Source organism: Silurus meridionalis, chromosome 16 (assembly GCF_014805685.1).
Source record: "Silurus meridionalis isolate SWU-2019-XX chromosome 16, ASM1480568v1, whole genome shotgun sequence".
Classification (NCBI taxonomy): domain Eukaryota; kingdom Metazoa; phylum Chordata; class Actinopteri; order Siluriformes; family Siluridae; genus Silurus; species Silurus meridionalis.
Genome location: NC_060899.1, coordinates 9,347,604 through 9,365,654, shown reverse-complemented (window position 1 = coordinate 9,365,654; position 18,051 = coordinate 9,347,604). Strand labels below are relative to the sequence as shown.

General features: G+C 38.6%; 1 protein-coding gene across 1 annotated transcript; it reads left to right on the top strand.

Annotated features, from left to right (window-relative positions):
- The first annotated feature begins 1,187 nt into the window (after window positions 1–1,187).
- On the top strand, window positions 1,188–16,461 carry tasorb (transcription activation suppressor b). The gene is given in 24 exon segments (XM_046869707.1): window positions 1,188–1,621; window positions 2,596–2,741; window positions 3,126–3,218; window positions 3,411–3,483; window positions 3,813–3,904; window positions 4,010–4,144; window positions 4,243–4,358; window positions 4,574–4,605; window positions 4,985–5,088; window positions 5,233–5,237; window positions 5,239–5,336; window positions 5,527–5,630; window positions 5,763–5,835; window positions 5,939–6,013; window positions 6,105–6,785; window positions 7,384–7,712; window positions 8,231–8,354; window positions 9,813–10,681; window positions 10,789–10,908; window positions 11,140–11,299; window positions 11,580–11,679; window positions 11,943–12,121; window positions 12,255–12,392; window positions 14,707–16,461. Coding segments are annotated over 24 exon segments (5,529 nt in total). The 5' UTR covers window positions 1,188–1,314; the 3' UTR covers window positions 16,083–16,461.
- Window positions 16,462–18,051: the final 1,590 nt, after the last annotated feature.

The window sequence follows — 18,051 nt, the reverse complement described above, 5'->3', positions numbered from 1 at the left end:
ACCAAACTATTAATAGAATAAAATTAATTAGTCAAATACTTGATCTTTATTATAATGATAATAAGCTCAATACCTTCTTTTCAAATACTTCAAGCAAGTTAGAGTGAGGAGTTTCTTCCATCATTTATTACTCTTAAAATATTCTGCTTGCTGTTGAACTGCACTGAACTATAAGTTTGTGCTAAGTAGATACCACCATGCGACAATCAATACAAGCGCACACTCTACATACGAATTACATTTACTTCATTACTGTCCACCACTGGACATATTTAAATGTTCTAGTGTCACAGTTGTCCTAAACTGTAAACTATAAATTGGGTAATAAGTATTTGGGATGAAAAGACTGATTTTACTGCTCTGGAGTAGCTAGAAATGTGTGTAAGGTAAGCTTTTCATGCCAAAGCATACTTTTTTTTTACAATAAGGCAGTCATTGGAGACACTATAAAGAGGAGAATCTGGCTCTTGTGGAACTGGGGAGATCGGAGAAGCCTTCCCACCTCACTCCCAGTTTTCCTGACATAGTCTCTGGATATCCCATGACAGGATAAAGTTCCTGATAACATAGCCAGTATGTGCAGGTACAAGATTAAAGTAAATACATTGTGATGTATTTTAATGATGATTTAGGGATCGCCTAAAGAATAAAGTACGCTTTATTTTCACCATCTCCATATAACTCATTTCTGACCTTTTGCTCTTCTATAAAACATCTTAATTTATGAATTACATAATTTTAAATCTGTTTAGTTCTAAGTTATTTATGTTTGGATTTAATCCATCCATGTCAAGTAAAAATAAAAAGCTAATGACAGTACTAAAACCTCAAGAATGAACCAATGAATGAACAAAGGAACAACAAATAGATAGATGGAGGAAGGGATGGATGAGTAAGTGAGTGAACAACAAAGTAACCAGTGAATGGATGGCTAAATGAGTGAGTAAATGAGTGAGTAAATGAGTGAGTGAGTGAGTGAGTAAACAACAAAGTAACAAGTGAATGGATGGCTAAATGAGTGAGTGAGAAACAGTTACACTGTGTGTGTGTGTGTGTGTGTGTGTGTGTGTGTGTGTGTGTGAGAGAGAGAGAGAGAGAGAGAGAGAGAAAGAGAGAGAGAGAGTGTGTGATTAGTTTTGGCCTTTGGGCGGCGCTCGGCTGCTTGTAAACAGAGTGACGCCAGAGTATTCGCAGCGCAGGGAAGCCGCACGTCAGAGGCATAATGGCGGAGGCTGGTTGAGAAGGAGAATTACTCCGTAAATCGGCGCTGAAACCAACTTCACCGCCAGTCGACTGAAGTGATCGGTGGCCAAAATGGCCTGCAATCTGAGCGAGGACAGAAAATACGAGCGAGACAGCGTCAAGCCCAGCGGCTTGCGCGTGGACGGCGGCGAGAGCCAGGAACAATTGTCAGCCTCTACCACGACTACATCCAAGCAAAATGGCGATCAGGCTGGATGCGAAGACGAGCAAATGACTGAACAAGATGCTTGCGAGAGGCGGAGGAGCGGGCTGTCAGATTTGAAGGGCTGCAGCACTTCGCCTTCGCCGTTGCTCCGATCAGCCGAGGAGTGGCCGCGGAAGACCTTCCAAATCCCTCGCAAGATCAAGGAGCGCAAAGGTTGTGTCCCCCCTTCACTGGCATTCCTGAACCTGAAACTGGGCTTCTTGTGCCTCGCAGTCTGTCTTGCATGCCTGCTAGCTGTACTAACCGCCACCGGCTTTGTCCAGTTAGCCTTGTTATTGTCACTTTTAGCGCTTTTACCGCACGTGTCCTGCTTTGCTTGTAACTCTAACAATTGACTGTTCATTTGAGCTCGTTAGCCACCACATGCAAATGTAAGTTAGCAGAAGATGGCTAGCTGACTAGCAATTCTTCCAGTACAAGACGGGTAGCAGGGTATTGCTTAATGCAGGAGATTCTCTATGCCCTACATTATGTGGCACTTCTGGCTCGTAATTTGAGCCTGGCTCTGCGAAGTTGCGACGTCTGTGCCAGCTTCATAGGTAGTTAAGACAAGCCTGGCTTCAGCACTGAGCTCCCTCACTTCTGCCACTCCTCATTCAGCACCAGCACATCTCCCACATAAACATCAACTCGGTCTCCTCTCTCACAACATCCAAATGACTCGAAACGTTTTAAATAACAAATCAGGCAACCATGGCCAAGTCTCCGAGTTAAAACCCAAAACAATCACCCATGTGACCATGCTCGCCTCATTCGACCCTTTAACAATCAGTGCAAAGCGATTAGGTTTTGTTTACATATACTTCCATTCACTTAGATTCAAAACTAAGCAGCAGACAGTTTTCTTACACTGTTATTGTCACCTTGTGTTGTTCTTTTTTTGTGTTCCAGTTCATAATAGCCCTAATTTGACCCGAATGGCTTGTTTTGTTCTAGTTACTGTAGTTACTTTCATGCACTCAATTCACAGATTAAACGATTCCTGTACGTCTCCGGGTTCACATTTTTTTATCAACTGTTGCGGCTTATTGTAGTCAGTATTCTTGTACTGTCCCGAATGCCTGGCAATAAACTGCATTCTGATATGACATAATCTTACTTTTCTTTTCTCTATTCTGATTTTCCAGGTCTGCTCCAGCAGATAATGCCAGAATCATGGGAATTTGAGGAGCTTTTTAAACTGCTCTCTTCCTCATACCTGGATGCATCATCTCGAGGAGCTTTCACCTACACTAAAGCATGTCTCATTCACAATGAGCTCCTGGAGAAAGAGGTGAGATCGCTGAATATTGTGAGGCGAAAATTTTTTAGTGTTTTTACTTTCTGTGACACCGGCGATTCAAGGCTATGCTTTTTTTTAATAGTTCAAGGTGGTAGTAATTTCAGCTCTGTTTTCATTGGGAAGTTATTTAAAAAACTGTTGTTATATAGTGACTAAAGCCAGCCTGATAGGTGCTCAATTTCTGATTGGTGTGTTTTGTAATTTAATATGTTTTATTAGCAGCCCTCACATACAAATGCCAGTTTGAGTTCATGATGTCACAGACTAAATTAAGTTTAGATTGTGAGAGGCCAAGTTTTGAGTACTATTCTTGGTACCGTTGAGATTACTGTTATTTATTTTTACTAAAAATGTTTCTAACTTGCATTTGGCCAGTACATAGAGAAGAAAAGGGAACTCAAGCAAGCTGGACGGACAGACGCTGAGCTTACTGACTCCTACGCTTTTCTGCTGCCTGATGCAAAAAAGGTGAGATTAGCTAAATGTATCTCTGTATAAATCTTATGTATTTGTCTATTTTGTAATCAACAATTTAACATAACTAAATCTGCTCTTTATTTAGATTTGTTAAGCTGGTAAAGAAGTGTAACGGTCTGAAGGATTTTGTTCCTGTATTTAAGGACATAAAAAGATATGTAACAGTTGTGCCTCTTGTTGCAGACTCGCTGGATCTGTGAGAAGGGCCTTTCAGTGGGGCATGCACGTATTAACAATCTGGGAAATCCCAGTAAAGGTGATACTAGGCTTTACACAATGTGTGTTTGTCTGTTCCATGCTACACCTTTTTGTAAATAATTAATCATACTCATGTTTTAGGTAGTCAGAGTTTTTCTAGCATATAGGACAATATTTTCCAGATTTATGCTTTCTGATCAGGAGCTTTATATCTGTAGTTAGTTGACAAACAAATCCAACAAATTGTGATTGGTGCTCCTGTCTGATATCACTTGGCCCTTTTTTTGTTTTTCCTATGGATATTCTTCGAGTTTTGATGCAAAATTGCAAATCTTCTGCCATCAGAATATTTCTGATTTAGAAACCTGTTGTTACTTTCTTCATTAGGAATTTACTTATCAAAATATTCAGATTTGTTGCAAATGAATCCATTCGAAGCCGGTGCTTCTGGGGACATAATCATATTTAAAGTCATGAAGGTAATATTTCTTTGATTTATATCACACTTAGAATGTAATCTATATTTTTTGTTGTTGTTTTCCAATTGTCAGTGGCTGATTATGTTGTTTGTTGTTGCTCTGCAGGGTAGATTAAAAAGCATATTTGAAAATATGCCCAAGAGTAATCTGGAACTTGTTCCTAAGTTTGACTGCCACATGCACAAAAATGCCAGCAAAGTTACCTCATTATTGTCATATAGGGCTTTTGAGCTCACTCAGGTATTGTGCATTGATTGTTCCTATTACTATATCATAACTCAGCATTTGCATGTGTTATTGTTACATGTTATGATTGTTTACCCCCATGTCATCTGCAGCAATACTTTTATGAGTTTGCTTTTGAGGAGCTGAGGACACGGCCCAGACATGTGTGTCCCTATGCTGTGGTGTCTTTTCAGTACAAAGGCAAAGAGGCAGCCACAGCTGCTCACAGGTACATGACCTTTTCTTTGTTGTACTAATACCTAATGGCAATTTCTACGGAAGGTCTCCTTAACTGGGATTAGCTGTTGCATATTATTCCATCTTTTCTATTGTTTTCAATTATAAAAATGATCATTGCAGCTCTAGTATTTAATTAATTTAGACTCTGTTCACCAATTGTGTTTTATACCATTGGATACATTGTTTATTCTCATTTTTTTGTAGATTGAACAGTGGCGTGTATGAAGGACATAGAGGTAAGCTTCCTTCATCTAGAGAAGTGGTGTTCAATCTTATCCAGAAAGGGCCGGTGTGGGTGCAGGCTTTTATTCCAACCAAGCAAGTCCACACCAAATTCTACCTGTTCAAATCTAATGATCATTTTCAATGACTATCAAGACTGAATAAATGAAAACCTGCACCCACACCGGCCCCTTTGTGAAAAAGATTGGACACCCCTGATCTAGAGTGTCTAAGTTTTCTTTGGGGTTTTTTATGTTAATAGTAGATTTTTATTTGTATTTTTTTTTTCAAGAAAATGTATTTATTCTCATTCGTGTATATGGCAGAATTAAAGTTCCTTATTCTGTGTATTAGCTCTGTAAGACATACTGATTGGTATGTTGTGTTTTGCAGGATGGCGTAGGTATACAGTGTGGAGTGGTCCGTTAGTGAACAGGGGAGAAGAGTTGTATCATGTGTGCATTCGGTCGCCCAACCCCCTTTCTGCCATTCAAACTGTAAGTGACCTTAAATAAAATTGTAAATGCAATTTTGAAATCATATAATATAATTGGATCAGATGATTTCCTATATGTCTGAGAAATGCGAATGTGTCTTTTATGGCGGTATTTTACTCAATTGTGTTTTTGCTTCTTTTTAAGTCCGGACAAAATTGACATAAGTATGGCAATGCACCTTGATCAAGTGAGAAGGAAAATTCCCTCTACACTGCTTTCATGGGACGCATACAGTGACACACAAGAAGGTAATTAACAACTATAATTTTATAATTTGTTAAGTATAATTAACAATTACAACAAAAAAATCATAAATGCTGATGGCTGTCATTTCTACCATTTTTATAATGAGGAATAATATTTCACAGTCTAATTGTTCTTTTGCCCATGTTATTGTTATGTAATGACTTCTGTTATTTATTGTTGTTTTCTATGAAGTAATGAAATGTGGGCTGTACTGCAGCCTCTTTGATGTCATGGCTAAGACCAAGCAGGGAAACTGTTTGTCTGGCCTGCTACACAAAATGGAGAAAGAGAAAATGGTGAGTTGTTTTTACATGAAAGGTGTACATACTTTTGTAAACTGTTATTAAACATACTGTGCTAAATGCGTTATTCCCAAAAAGCGTTGTCTTCTAAGTTTTTCCCAGCATTTATTCTGTGTGTTTATCCAGGTTCTTGTGAAGCCACTGGCAGAAAGGGGCTTTCTTTTCCTCCTGTCATCATCTCACTTGCACAATTCTAATGGTACACTCATGGTGCATATTCCTATTTACACATCTGTTTTTTTGTTGTTGTTTATTACTTCATGCAATGGCATTGTCTTTTTTTTGTTTTTTCTAAAATGAAGAGAGGCGAGGGAGAAGTGACAGAGGATTGCAGGCACTTTTTGTTTTTCAAGAATCAAGAATTACAGGTAGATTAAGTAAGTATGAGCCTGCATAGATATATATTTTTTGTTTTTTTGATACTTAGATTGATGCCTTTTTTCGTTTTTTCCCCCATCCCTTTCAAAGTGTCCAAGCACGCTGGCCTACATGTGGACTCTCTGGTTCCGTTAGAGCCTAAAGACCCAAACACTGAACATATAGAGACCTTTGCGCCTGCCCTGCACCATTCTTTCTACAAACTGCGCTCAAATCCACCGAAAGATCTGGCGAGTGCAGTGAAAACCCAGGCCCTGGACTATCTGAGTTTGAGGGAACAAGGCTCAGGACGGCTTTTCTCTGTGCCTGAGTATAGATCAAACATGGATGAACGGTCTGGGACATACCCACCAAAACGCTCCAAGAGCATGGACTTAATGTTGAATACATATGTTCGTGCACCTGCAAACTTCCAACTGGCTATATCATGCCTGCAGCAGGACGTGGAGGAAAGTGGTCCTCCTATGGTTGACGAATACAGTCCTGTGTCTGACTGGAGTGGCTCAAGCAGCACCAAGACTGGGCTGGCACAGTCTAATGGTAGTGGTGCTCAGAAGCCCCAGGGCGAGTATGATAAAGACAAGATGGAGAAGCTGCTGAAACTGATCCAACTGCACAAGCGGGCACTGGGCAAGGAGGATGGAGCCATGCAGGACCACAGCGAGGACTGGGAGCCTGCAGGGCACAAGCGGAGGCCTGAGGGAGACATCTCTACCGGAGTCAGCAAGTACCAAAAGACCGAAGTGGTTAGCAATGGAGAGATAGGAAGAGGTAAGATTCCGTTGCCTGACCAACAGAGTGGGGTCGTCTGTGCCATGAGACAGATCTTCACGCACTTAGAATACAGTGTTCTTCAAAGTCTTAACAGGTTTTTTACTTTCTAAATTTGTTGTTTTTGGAACAATCCTCATTTGGAAAACTGAAACCTGTCTTCATTTTTTAAATGGACAAACTCAAAATGAATACTTCAGAATATCTTGTACATGATGGCCATCTATGATATTTTGTCTTGTTATTAATATTGTGTTAGATTTACCAATTGCAAAGCCATGTAATGCCTTAACTGAAAAATAGTCTTCTTATTTGAAGCCTCTGCCTGCATGTGGTTAAGCCAAATATTAATATTTTTTTCTGCATGAATTATAACCTACATTTGGATTTATAAATCGATGGCACACCATCTTCCATTGCAGAATTAAAAGAACTGTTCTTAGTGCATATGCCTTCGTTAACCTCTGTGATGCAGGAAGTCTTGAAGAACATAGGGGAGGAGCTACAGATTGCAAGATGCACAGCTTGAGGAGCACCTGCCTGTCCCAGATACATTGTGAATTTAAATTGGTGTTCTTTTTTCTCCTGCATCTTGCAGTTCCTCAGGGCGAAACGTCAATGTCTTTGTCGACAGTGATGGATGGCATAGGGATGTGTGACACAGACCTGCGTGATCACGTTAGCCACACCACACCCATCCAGGACACGCAGACTCTGCTCAAGATCTTGATTAGTGCTCTGAAAAAGGTATCTCAAAGCTCTGCTTCTGCTTCTGCCACCACTGCACCTCTTATGCTGCCCACGCAACTCCAGGAGAGCCTGGTACCTGAGCGGTCGTGTGAGCCAGCCGAACCAACTGCCCACTATGAACGCAATTCAAGAGCTAGGCACACAGAGGAGGAGCAGGTCTCACAGGATTACCTAGAGGTTTGGGATTTACTATGTATTCTCATTTCATTTTTTTTTTTACATAAGAATAAACTACAATTGTTAATTACACAATAAATAGCATTTTTCTCAGTTTACAATTATATAAAAATTATCTTCACTCGTACCTGCTCAGGTTGTCAGAAATGTCTCTCTTTATGTTTATCACAATACAATCCAGTTTTCTCGGATGTACATTTGTTTGGTCGTAGTCTCTATCTTTCTAGCATCTCTGTATAGATAAACAAACTATTGTTTTTTTTTTAGATAGACGTATTAAATTAATCAGTTAGCTGCCTAACATAGCTGTTCCCAGTGCAATCATAACAGCCTAAAACCGTTATAGAAGATTAACGTCTGTAGATATATTTAAATGTATTTTATAGTCAACACTCCACATGTGCTTACTATATAAATATTATGTATGTATGATGAGTATTTGTGCAGATGTTCTTTTCCTCATTGAACAAGCATTGAAGATCCCATTAAAAGGTTTTCTGTTGCATTGTGTTGTTTAGGATCAGATGGCATGCAGTATTGGCAGTATGGATATGTGCAGTCCATCCTCCAGCTTTGAGCAACAGGTGCTGGTCCCTGCTGAAGCTAGTCATAATCGCTTACAGTGGCGAACAAACTCTACAGGTATGTTGAGATTCTTCCACACCATGAATAGCATGAGCTCTGTAAGGGTAAAGTACTACCGTATTTTCCGGACTATAAGCCTCTACTTTTTTTCCATGCTTTGAACCCCGTGGCTTAAACAATGAAGCGGCTAATATATGGATTTTTCCTGGGTTTTTCCCAGTTTCACAAACTTCAAGCCTAACCCTAACCCGTTGTAACGCGTTGAGTCTGGGTGAAGGGAGAGCTCACTAACTCCAGTTGCAACAGAAATCATAAAATTACAGACAGGTTTCCAAAACTCGTGCTTTTTTATTTTTCTTTGCAACAGCGTTAAGGGTTAGTCAAAGAAACTTAGAAATGAGCATCAGAAAAAAATTAAGGACATATTCCTCGGCCTTGCACACATGCAGTAATACCGGAAAAAAGCGGCGGCAAGCAATTCCCAAAATGCCGCTCTGCTCTTAATGGAGCCACAACATATTTCACCCGTTTCACCATGTAACAGACACTGTCTTTCATTAAATCCTGTGTAAAGTTCATTAGTTTCAATGTTTATATGGCTTATAGACAGGTGCGGCTTATTTATATTCAAAATAAAAATCTTTGCAAAATTTAGTGGGTGCGGCTTATATTTGGGTGCGCTTAATAGTCCGGAAATTACAGTATATACTTGCACATATTTGCAGTGCCAAATAATGATCTATGTTAATATTTGTCTTTATCATCTGTTTTGTCATTGACACATATAGTGATAGACACAAATATGGCAAAACTCACTAATTTTGTTGCCCAATTCTGTTGAATTTTTATATTCTAAATGGGAGACAAAAGAAGACATGGCTAGATATGAGTTTGCACATTATATTATGTTTGTAAAAGGAGCTGACATTATTCATAACATATATAATTATTCTATATTGTTTCCAGTTTAATGTTACACATAGAAATTACTTTTATTTGTAAAACTTTTTGTGATAATTAGACTGCTTATAATAACGTTGCATTAACTAGTATCAGTATATCTTTGCGTGACATTTTTATGTAATTGTTTTTTAATACAGTAATTTACGCTTTACGAATTTACGTTCGAATCTTGCGCCCCTGGTTTATTGCGGAATTGCATTTGCCACATAACTAATTAGTTTAGCTGATTTTCCCGGCCTCGCGGATAGCACGAGAGACCAAAAAATGTATATATTTATAAAATAGAATTATTCATTGAAGTAAAATGTTAATACAGTACAGTACTTAATACATAAAATAGCATTTTTGGGGTGGCATCCGTTTATCGTGGTTTTTCGTTTATCTCCGGCGGCTTTGGTATGAAACCACTGCGATAAACGGGATTACTGTAATTTTTTCTAAATAATTTTTGTAGGCAGGTCGATTAGGTTGAAAGACTTCTATTCCAATGTGCTGATTCCTATGATACTTTTTACATTTATTTCAAGTAATTTTTTTTTTCTTTTTTCACAGCCACAGTCCCAGTTACTGTGGGGGAGGAAGGGACATCTTATATATCAGTAAAGGACAGATCAGTGCCAACAGTCCAAACCTTGGACTCCATTCTGGACCAGGAGTTTCAGTCTCTCTGCACAGGCATTCAGGAGATGATGGAAAGGCAGCATATATTTTATGTTTCCCAGCCTACAATTCCTCGGCAAGAGGCTACACCTAGCAGATTGGATTCCACCTTTTCTACATATGTTTCAGAATACATTTCGCCTTTTCCAGTACAAGGTTATATCAGCATGTTATGCGAAAAAATGAATCACATGATTAGCTTACCTGCTGCTCCTCCTTTCCCTGTTGTTCCAAATGAGGCAGTTCAACCTGTTCTTGCTCCTCCTCCACCTGTTGCTCCTCTTTCTGCTGCACTTACTGCAGCTCCTACTGTTACTCCTGCTGCTGTCCTCCCCTCCAAACAGTCAGCTTTAAAGACTTTGAAATCGCAGGAATCCTCACACAAGACAGCCAGTAAGCAAATAACACCCATTTCAACACCGACATCAACCCCTGGCTCTACTCCCACCCCGATTCCACCTCCAGCTCTTAAGAAACAGCCCTCACCTACCAGCAAATCTCACCACGAGAAAAAGACAGATGCAAAGGTTCCAAATATTGCAGACAGTCCTAAATGCATGCTCACAGTAAGCACTGGTCTCCCACTGATACCCGAGGTGCCCCCTGAACCAGCGCAGACAGGCGCACCAGGAAATGACATGATTGGCCAGATCAAGCCAGATGTGCTGTGCACACTGATGGAGATCATGCAAATGAATGCAGTACGTTTTTACATTCAGCGGGGGGATGATGAGGAAAACAAACTCTGCACTGAGATTAAGGTAGGAATCTATATTTCTCTCTATTTATATTACATGTAACTATCACTATATTTAGATTGCTGTTGTCTCAACTATATGTTCTGTTTGTGACTGTCTCAATTTATCAGAGTTATTTAGAAAACCTTGGCAACATTGAGTGCAATCCTCTGAAATATCTGGAAAACAACTGTCAGCAGAAGTTTATGGTCATCATTCAGAATGAAGACATAGCTTCTCGTGTTCACAAGGTTAAATTCTTTTATAAATAAATAAATATATATATATATATATATGTATATATATATATATATATATATATATATATATATATATATATATATATATATATATATATATATATATATATATGTATATAATATTATTTTCTGCATTACAAATAAAATTACCATACAATAAGTGTTACATATTCAGGAGATTTACAGCACTCGTTTCTAATCTTTTTCAAATGTTTTATTCAGATTCCAGCATTGGTGTCATTAAAGAAATTGAATACAGTGTATTTTGCTGGTGTGGACAGCTTAGATGATGTGAAAAATCGCACTTACAATGAGCTTTTTATGTCTGGAGGCCTAATTGTATCAGATGAGTTCATCTTGAACCCTGACTTCATCACTTTAGGTAAGTTCTTGAATGGATAAAGAGATCTATTTAGATGTTGAAGTTGGTAAGGATCAAGGCTAATAACTGAAAGATGTTACAATTTTGTCACTATGCAGTTCCAGAAAGTATGGCAAGTCTGCCTGTTTGGGCTTTTTTGACTACTTCTTTGGCTCATCTGAAATGTCAAATGAGTTTTTATTTTACATCATATTAAAATCTTTAATCCCTACTCACACGTCATCAATCCTCCAAATTTCAGTTGTGGCCGATGGCTTAATGTTATTTGTTTGTGTTGCAGAAAAGCTTCAAGTATTTCTGCAGTTCCTGGAGCAGCAGAGCATGCCATGGAAATGGAAAGTTCACTGTAAGACTCAGAAGAAGCTGAAAGAGCTCAGCAGGTTAGTGCTTAGTTGGTGCTAAAGCAAAGAAACACCTTGTTTTACTACACCAACAAATTTATTTTATTTTATTTACCGTTATTTATTTGACTTTGATTGCTTGGTTTTTTGAGTGGCATGTTTTTGTTATGACACTTCTTTAAATAAGTTCCTGCCAAGACTAAGGTGGCAACCTCTCATTTTTGTAGATGCTTGATTCATGTTTTTCCGTTGACATATTCTCCTCACTGCCTCAGATTAATGCTCTTTCTCTACTCACACAGGTCAAACTCTGAAGCTCTGGATCTACTGAATCTGCTGACAGCTTATCAAAAGAAGCACCTGGTGGAGTTCTTACCTTACCATGAGTGTGATGCTCCGTCACGACAAGCTCCAGATCTGGACTGTCTGGTGAAGTTACAGGCTCAGCACACACAGCTACGACACATCATCTTCCTCACAGGTACATACATGAACTCTCAGATAGCAATAGACATTGATCCTGTGTATTTGCCCCATGCCTGTTTATTTCTCCTTTAAGTTTACTTTCTAATGATAAATTCTAGGTTTTTAACAGAATTACATTTTTTTAACAGATCAGTCTATTGATGAGCCCAAGTTCTCTAGTAATGGGATCATCACTGCTAGCCTGAATGACATCATAGTAGACTTTGAGAGCCTGATAAGCAGGAATAAATCAGAAGACTGCACCCAGCCCATTGTCCTGCCTCCAGGTAACAGCCACATTGTGGGGTTGCAAATAATGAGGTTTTTGTATCCACAATGAATTGGAATGTCTTATTTTCTTGAGCAGATCTAAATTGTTGTCTTGCTTTATGTCCCTATTCTCATTCTTTATTTATTTATTTTTTTACCTACAGAGTATCACTTTATCTCTGGAACACCCTCTAACAGTCAGTAATACTTCAAATTAGAGCTGTACAAAGTTGTTTTATATTGGAATCAGAGTTATATTTTAAAATAGTTCATTACTTATTCTTTTGTTTGGTCTTAATCTCAATCCTCCAGAACTAATAGTTTGTGTTTTGTTTATTTTTATTTATTTATTTATTTGTTTTGTTCAAATTAAAATTGCTATATATTAGGGGTGTACCGAATGCAATCTTTTCTACTTGCGAAACATTGATAATTTATTAAGGAACTGATTAAGTTTATTTAGTCTCTGCCTCATATATCGAGGGCATTTTTAAAAATTATTATTAAACTTGAAAACAATGGTGGGGTATAAAAAAGAATCTAGAGTTAGTGCAGCGTTACTGTGGCTACTCGTTTCATACTGGAAATAAGATTTGCTTTGTGCATGCATGACGACACTAAAGAATCCATAGCACTAGTGTTAGCCACTTCATGGTTAGCGGCTATCTGCTTAGCGATATGGATTCTCTTGAAATAGGGAAATCCTGACAATTCCACATTTTAATGGAGTGAATAAAGGAAGGTTAGAAGAAATAAAGGCATTTGTTGAAGTATGTTGAAATATGTGGAACAGTTAAGTAGATTATATCTTTAGAAAATTAAATTCTAAATGTAAAACACACATACACACTCACATACACATCTGTATTCCCAGAATGGGGTCTAATAACTTTAAAATATTTTCATAAAATCTTTCCATTTATTACATTTTACTTAAAGTTTCATTTGTGCTAATTTAATAGATTACTCAATTTAATCAATATAATTAGTGTATTGCATTCATTTGATTTATTCTGTTTTATTTTTTATAATTAAAAATGTAAACTGTTCAAATGTTGATCACAAATGTTACAGTTTTTCCTCAGTTGCTTCAGAGCGTTTCTCAGATCAGAAATGAAATTCTTAAAAGGTCTTGTTCAACCTCCACATCATGTAGTGCACATCACTTGTGCATATCATAAAAACATTTCTCGCCGCTTTAATCAAATTGCGAATGCTTTGGCACATTCAGTTAATTGTTTCGGTTTCCTACATTATCAGTTGTTTGTCATGTTGATCAAAATATATTATACTGGTTTCACCTGAATAATCTTATCCCACAAAACATCTCGGCATCAGTTCATTGTATGTCATTGAATGCAAAATGGTTAACCAGTTGTCATGATGAATTGTGCAGATGAATCCTGAATGTGACTAATGTAGGTGAGTTTTTGGCATCAGATCAACCAATGATCAGCTAGTTCTCTTAAACAGGTCAAAGGTGAATCTCGTGAACCTTTAATTAGGGAGTGTATAAAGACAGAGCAAAACACAGAATAGAAATTTCTGAAAATGAATAAACAACCAAGAACACTAGTACAGTACAGTAAAAAGCATGAACCATGTTCCGTCTCTTGCAATAAATATAAATCAAATATGCAATCAAATAAATAAATTTGTGCTGCTGAAATTCATAGATGCCAAACAGAAGAAATTCAGCCTTGTGGATTTTTAATCGTTGTAATCCAAACCATAGTTTATATCAGAAAGTATTGAAACTGTGCACTGTCATTTTGACAACATGATTAAACATTTTCACAATTTTGTTTGAACAGTGACTAAAGGATTCTGATGGTAATTAGATGTTCATTGACACACATTACTTATGAGAGATAAACTAAGGATTTTGAGAAAAGTATAGGCTTTTGCAAGAAATCCATTGTGTTGTGCTGTTTGTACACATTGTTTTGAGGTTGCATGTACTGGTTTGCAAATATTAAGGATGATTCTAGAAATGCTCCAAAGCAAATGAGGAAAAACTGTTATCATAATAAACTGAATTAATAAAAAAAAAAAATACAAGCAATTTTATGTTTTGCATTTTATTCCTCTAATCATGATAAAATTCTGCCGAATCGTGACTTTAAACCGAGGTACATACCAAAACCGTGAATTTTGTGTAAATATAAATATATATATGTATGTATGTATGTATGTATGTATGTATATATGTATGTCTAAATCCTATATTATACTTTACTATATATATAATATATTCTATACTACTATATAGTAAAAAAAAAATATATATATATATCTATATCTATATCTAGCATTGCCTTTCATCTCCAGCAGAGCCAGATGCGTGCATGGAGGAGGAGGACATGTCCCTTGACTCTGATGAAGATGCTACAATGCAAGTAGGGGTGAGGGCAGCAGAGAAGCAGACTGCTCTACCGTCTGAACCTGTGACTGAGGACGTTCTACCCCCTCTCTCTGACCTACATTGCACAGATTCTCTGTCGTCTTGTCCTGTGGATTACAGCATTCTGAAGGCGGCCATCTCACAGTATAAAACTTCAAAGCAGTCTGGAACCTCCATAGATGAGGAGGAGGACAACTTAGCTAGTTTTGGCGTGAACCCCCACCAGAGCTACTTGTACCCCAACTCGGCACAATGGAGCCCCTATTCCGGTTCTCCTGGCTTTCACATGAGTTCTGCCTATTCCTCACCTGCATGCTCGACCTTGCAAGGACAGGAGTACAGCCAAGTGAGTAGCAGAAATGCTACCCTGGCCAACACTGTGCCCCTGTCCCAACTTCCTAATCAAGCGAACCCCAACACTTCTTGTGTGAGCCAGTCTGCTAACCCTACACCTACAGGCCTGTCCCAGGCATCCTGTAGCAAAGGGGATGCAAATCCTGAAGGGCTGTCCTGCTCTCAAGCCTTGCCTCAGGCTCAAACTCCATCTGGTGCTGGTGACTGTCATTTGTTTTTGCCTGGCTCTCAGGATGCACAGACAAAAGCCACTGAACCTCTTGCCTTCTGTTCTTCTTCCTCTGTACCTTCTACTTTGCCCAGCTATCCAGATGCTCCTGTATTCCCTGGTCCCATACCCACACCCCCTGGACCACCCATGTATAACTGGACAGCCCCAACAGTTGCACAGGACAGCTATACACCTGGTATGAGCCCGGCAGTTTTTGGAAAGAATGAAGGCACAGTTTCAGCTGAAGGATTATCTATTGGGACTGGAAATATAGTTGATGAAAGCATGTCTGGCCCACCACCATCCTCCATGCAGTTCCAAGAAATAGGGTCTGAGCAGAGCAGCACATCAGGCAGTGTAATGCCCAGCAATCAGGGCTGTAGGACTTCATTAAACTCTTGTACAGAGACCCACAGAGGTGGCATTACACCTGGCCGTGGAATGCCTGGAGGCTGCATGCCTAGCAATCCCAGAGGGCTTCTACCACGTCCTGGAGTCACAATGCGTCCTGTGTGCCGAGGAGGGCCGCATGGACCAATCCCACACAGTGGGAACCACATGTTCGGTCCCCGAGGGCCCATGCCAGGGCCTATGGACATAAGGCGTGGAGGCTTTAGAGGGAGAGGTCCCCCTATGCCTATGAGATCCAGACCAGGCAGAGGGTCACTGTGGGGAGGTACGCACTGTAATCGGGGCTATGGTCCTCCGAAGGATTACTACTCAGACTACACTTACTAAAATGTTGGGAGCAGTCAGGACTTACAGACTACTGCCATACAGAATGTATATATTCAACATGAAGAGCACATTAAATTTAAGAAAGAAAAAAGAAAAAAAAAAATTGGTTTTGTACCATTTGTTCATCAAATCAGAATGCGTCCAGGCCCGTGACTCTTCTTTAACGAGTTGTTTGAAACCTTGTTCAGACCACTATATTTATATCGCCAAGAAATGTAATTACCTTTCAATGTATTTTTTTTGTTGTTGTTTTGTTTTGTTTCTTTTGTGTTTATAATTTTCAAAATGGATAGTGAACAAGGGGCAAAATGCAGACAATATTTTTTTAAAAAGGAAATTGTGAATCACTTAATTTTAGCCTTTTTTTTTTTTTTTTTTTTTTTTTTTTTTTTTTTTTTTTTTACATTCTTGGTTGTACAAATGTTCTATTAAACAAGGTTGTATCAAACATTGTGTTGGGTATGTTAGCTTGTGTGTGTGTGTGTGTGTGTGTGTGTGTGTGTGTGTGTGTGTGTGTGTGTGTGTGTCTGTGTGTTTAATGCAAGGATTGATTGTTTACAGATGTCTTTTGAGTCTGTTGAAGCTCAATTTCTTTTGCTGGCTGGCCAACAGAGGGCAGCTTTTCTCTTGCTTGGCACAGATGTCATCATCTTGTAGAGATGATTTTGTTTTTGTTTTTTTCGTCGTACACTTTTGTAGATTTGGAATATAACTGCCCTGTTTCATACATTTCTCTTAAACAGGGAGAGTTTGTGTATTAATTTCATCAATATATTGCCCATTGTTAATTAAAGAACAGTTACAATTCTTTCATTCAGGGACTTTTCAAGTCAAGTCAAGTTCTTTCTCCCAAGGTCTGATCGAAAGCATGTAGCTATAAGTAGCAAAAAGCACTGTAATCTGTCATTTTAAAACACAGCAGTAGAGAAGCAACACTTTTAAGGTTAATAACACTATAATCTCACTGTTCATTTACACTTTATTCTTAAAAGTACGTATGCAGCCATTTGCTTGTATGTGTCCATTCCAAACCCATTGGTGTTAAAACTGAGTTGGTCCCTTTTGCCACTGTAACAGCCTCCACTTTTTATAAAGACTTTCCACATAATTTTGAACTGTGGTAAAGTACAGTCATTGTTTCACTTCATCCCAAAGTTGTTCAGAGAGCTCAGGGCGCTTTGCAGACCATTGAAGCTCTTCAAACCATGTGTTCATGTACCTTACTTTTGGCAGAGAGGCATCGTTCTGCTAGTACAGGTTTGTACACCGTGATTCCAGTAAAGGGAGATTGTTGTAATGCTACGAGTCTATGCGTAAACACCTATGTTTCTGGTTTATATATTCAACCATGTAGTCTCTTTCTAAGGTAATGGCATATCAGAGCTAATTTATATATAGTTCTATGAAACAATTTAAACAATGACACTTTTGTAGGCAAACCAAAAAAATGTAGACAAAGATGACGGATTTGTTTGTGTATCTCTTGCTGCAATAACTGCATGAAGACTTTTTTTCCCCCCTGATGCTTTTCCAGGCTTATGGATTGTGCTTCTAAATATGCTGGCACTCACAAAGGACTTTCCAAATCTATTTCTGAATGCCATGACTGTTCAAATGGGATATTCTCACTATTTCTATGTGTAATTGTAGAAATACCCAAATGAAATTGCTGCATAACTCACCCAATTGCACGTGACAGATGTCAATAATCAAAATTAAGACTAAACCAAACCTTATATTATGACTGTGGCAGCGGTGAGCCACACCTGCAGAAGACCCTAATCAGGGCGCTCTGTTTCAGTCCTCTGACGCCGATTAAAGAAGAGTGAGACACCAAGCTGAGAGAAAGACGAGTGCACTCTGGTGAGAGGAAAATTGTGAAAATTAAAAGTAATATAGAAAGCTCTGCTTGGTGAACTGTCGCCTGTGTCTCTTTCTTCCAGCCTCTTCTCTTCAGGTGATCCATGTG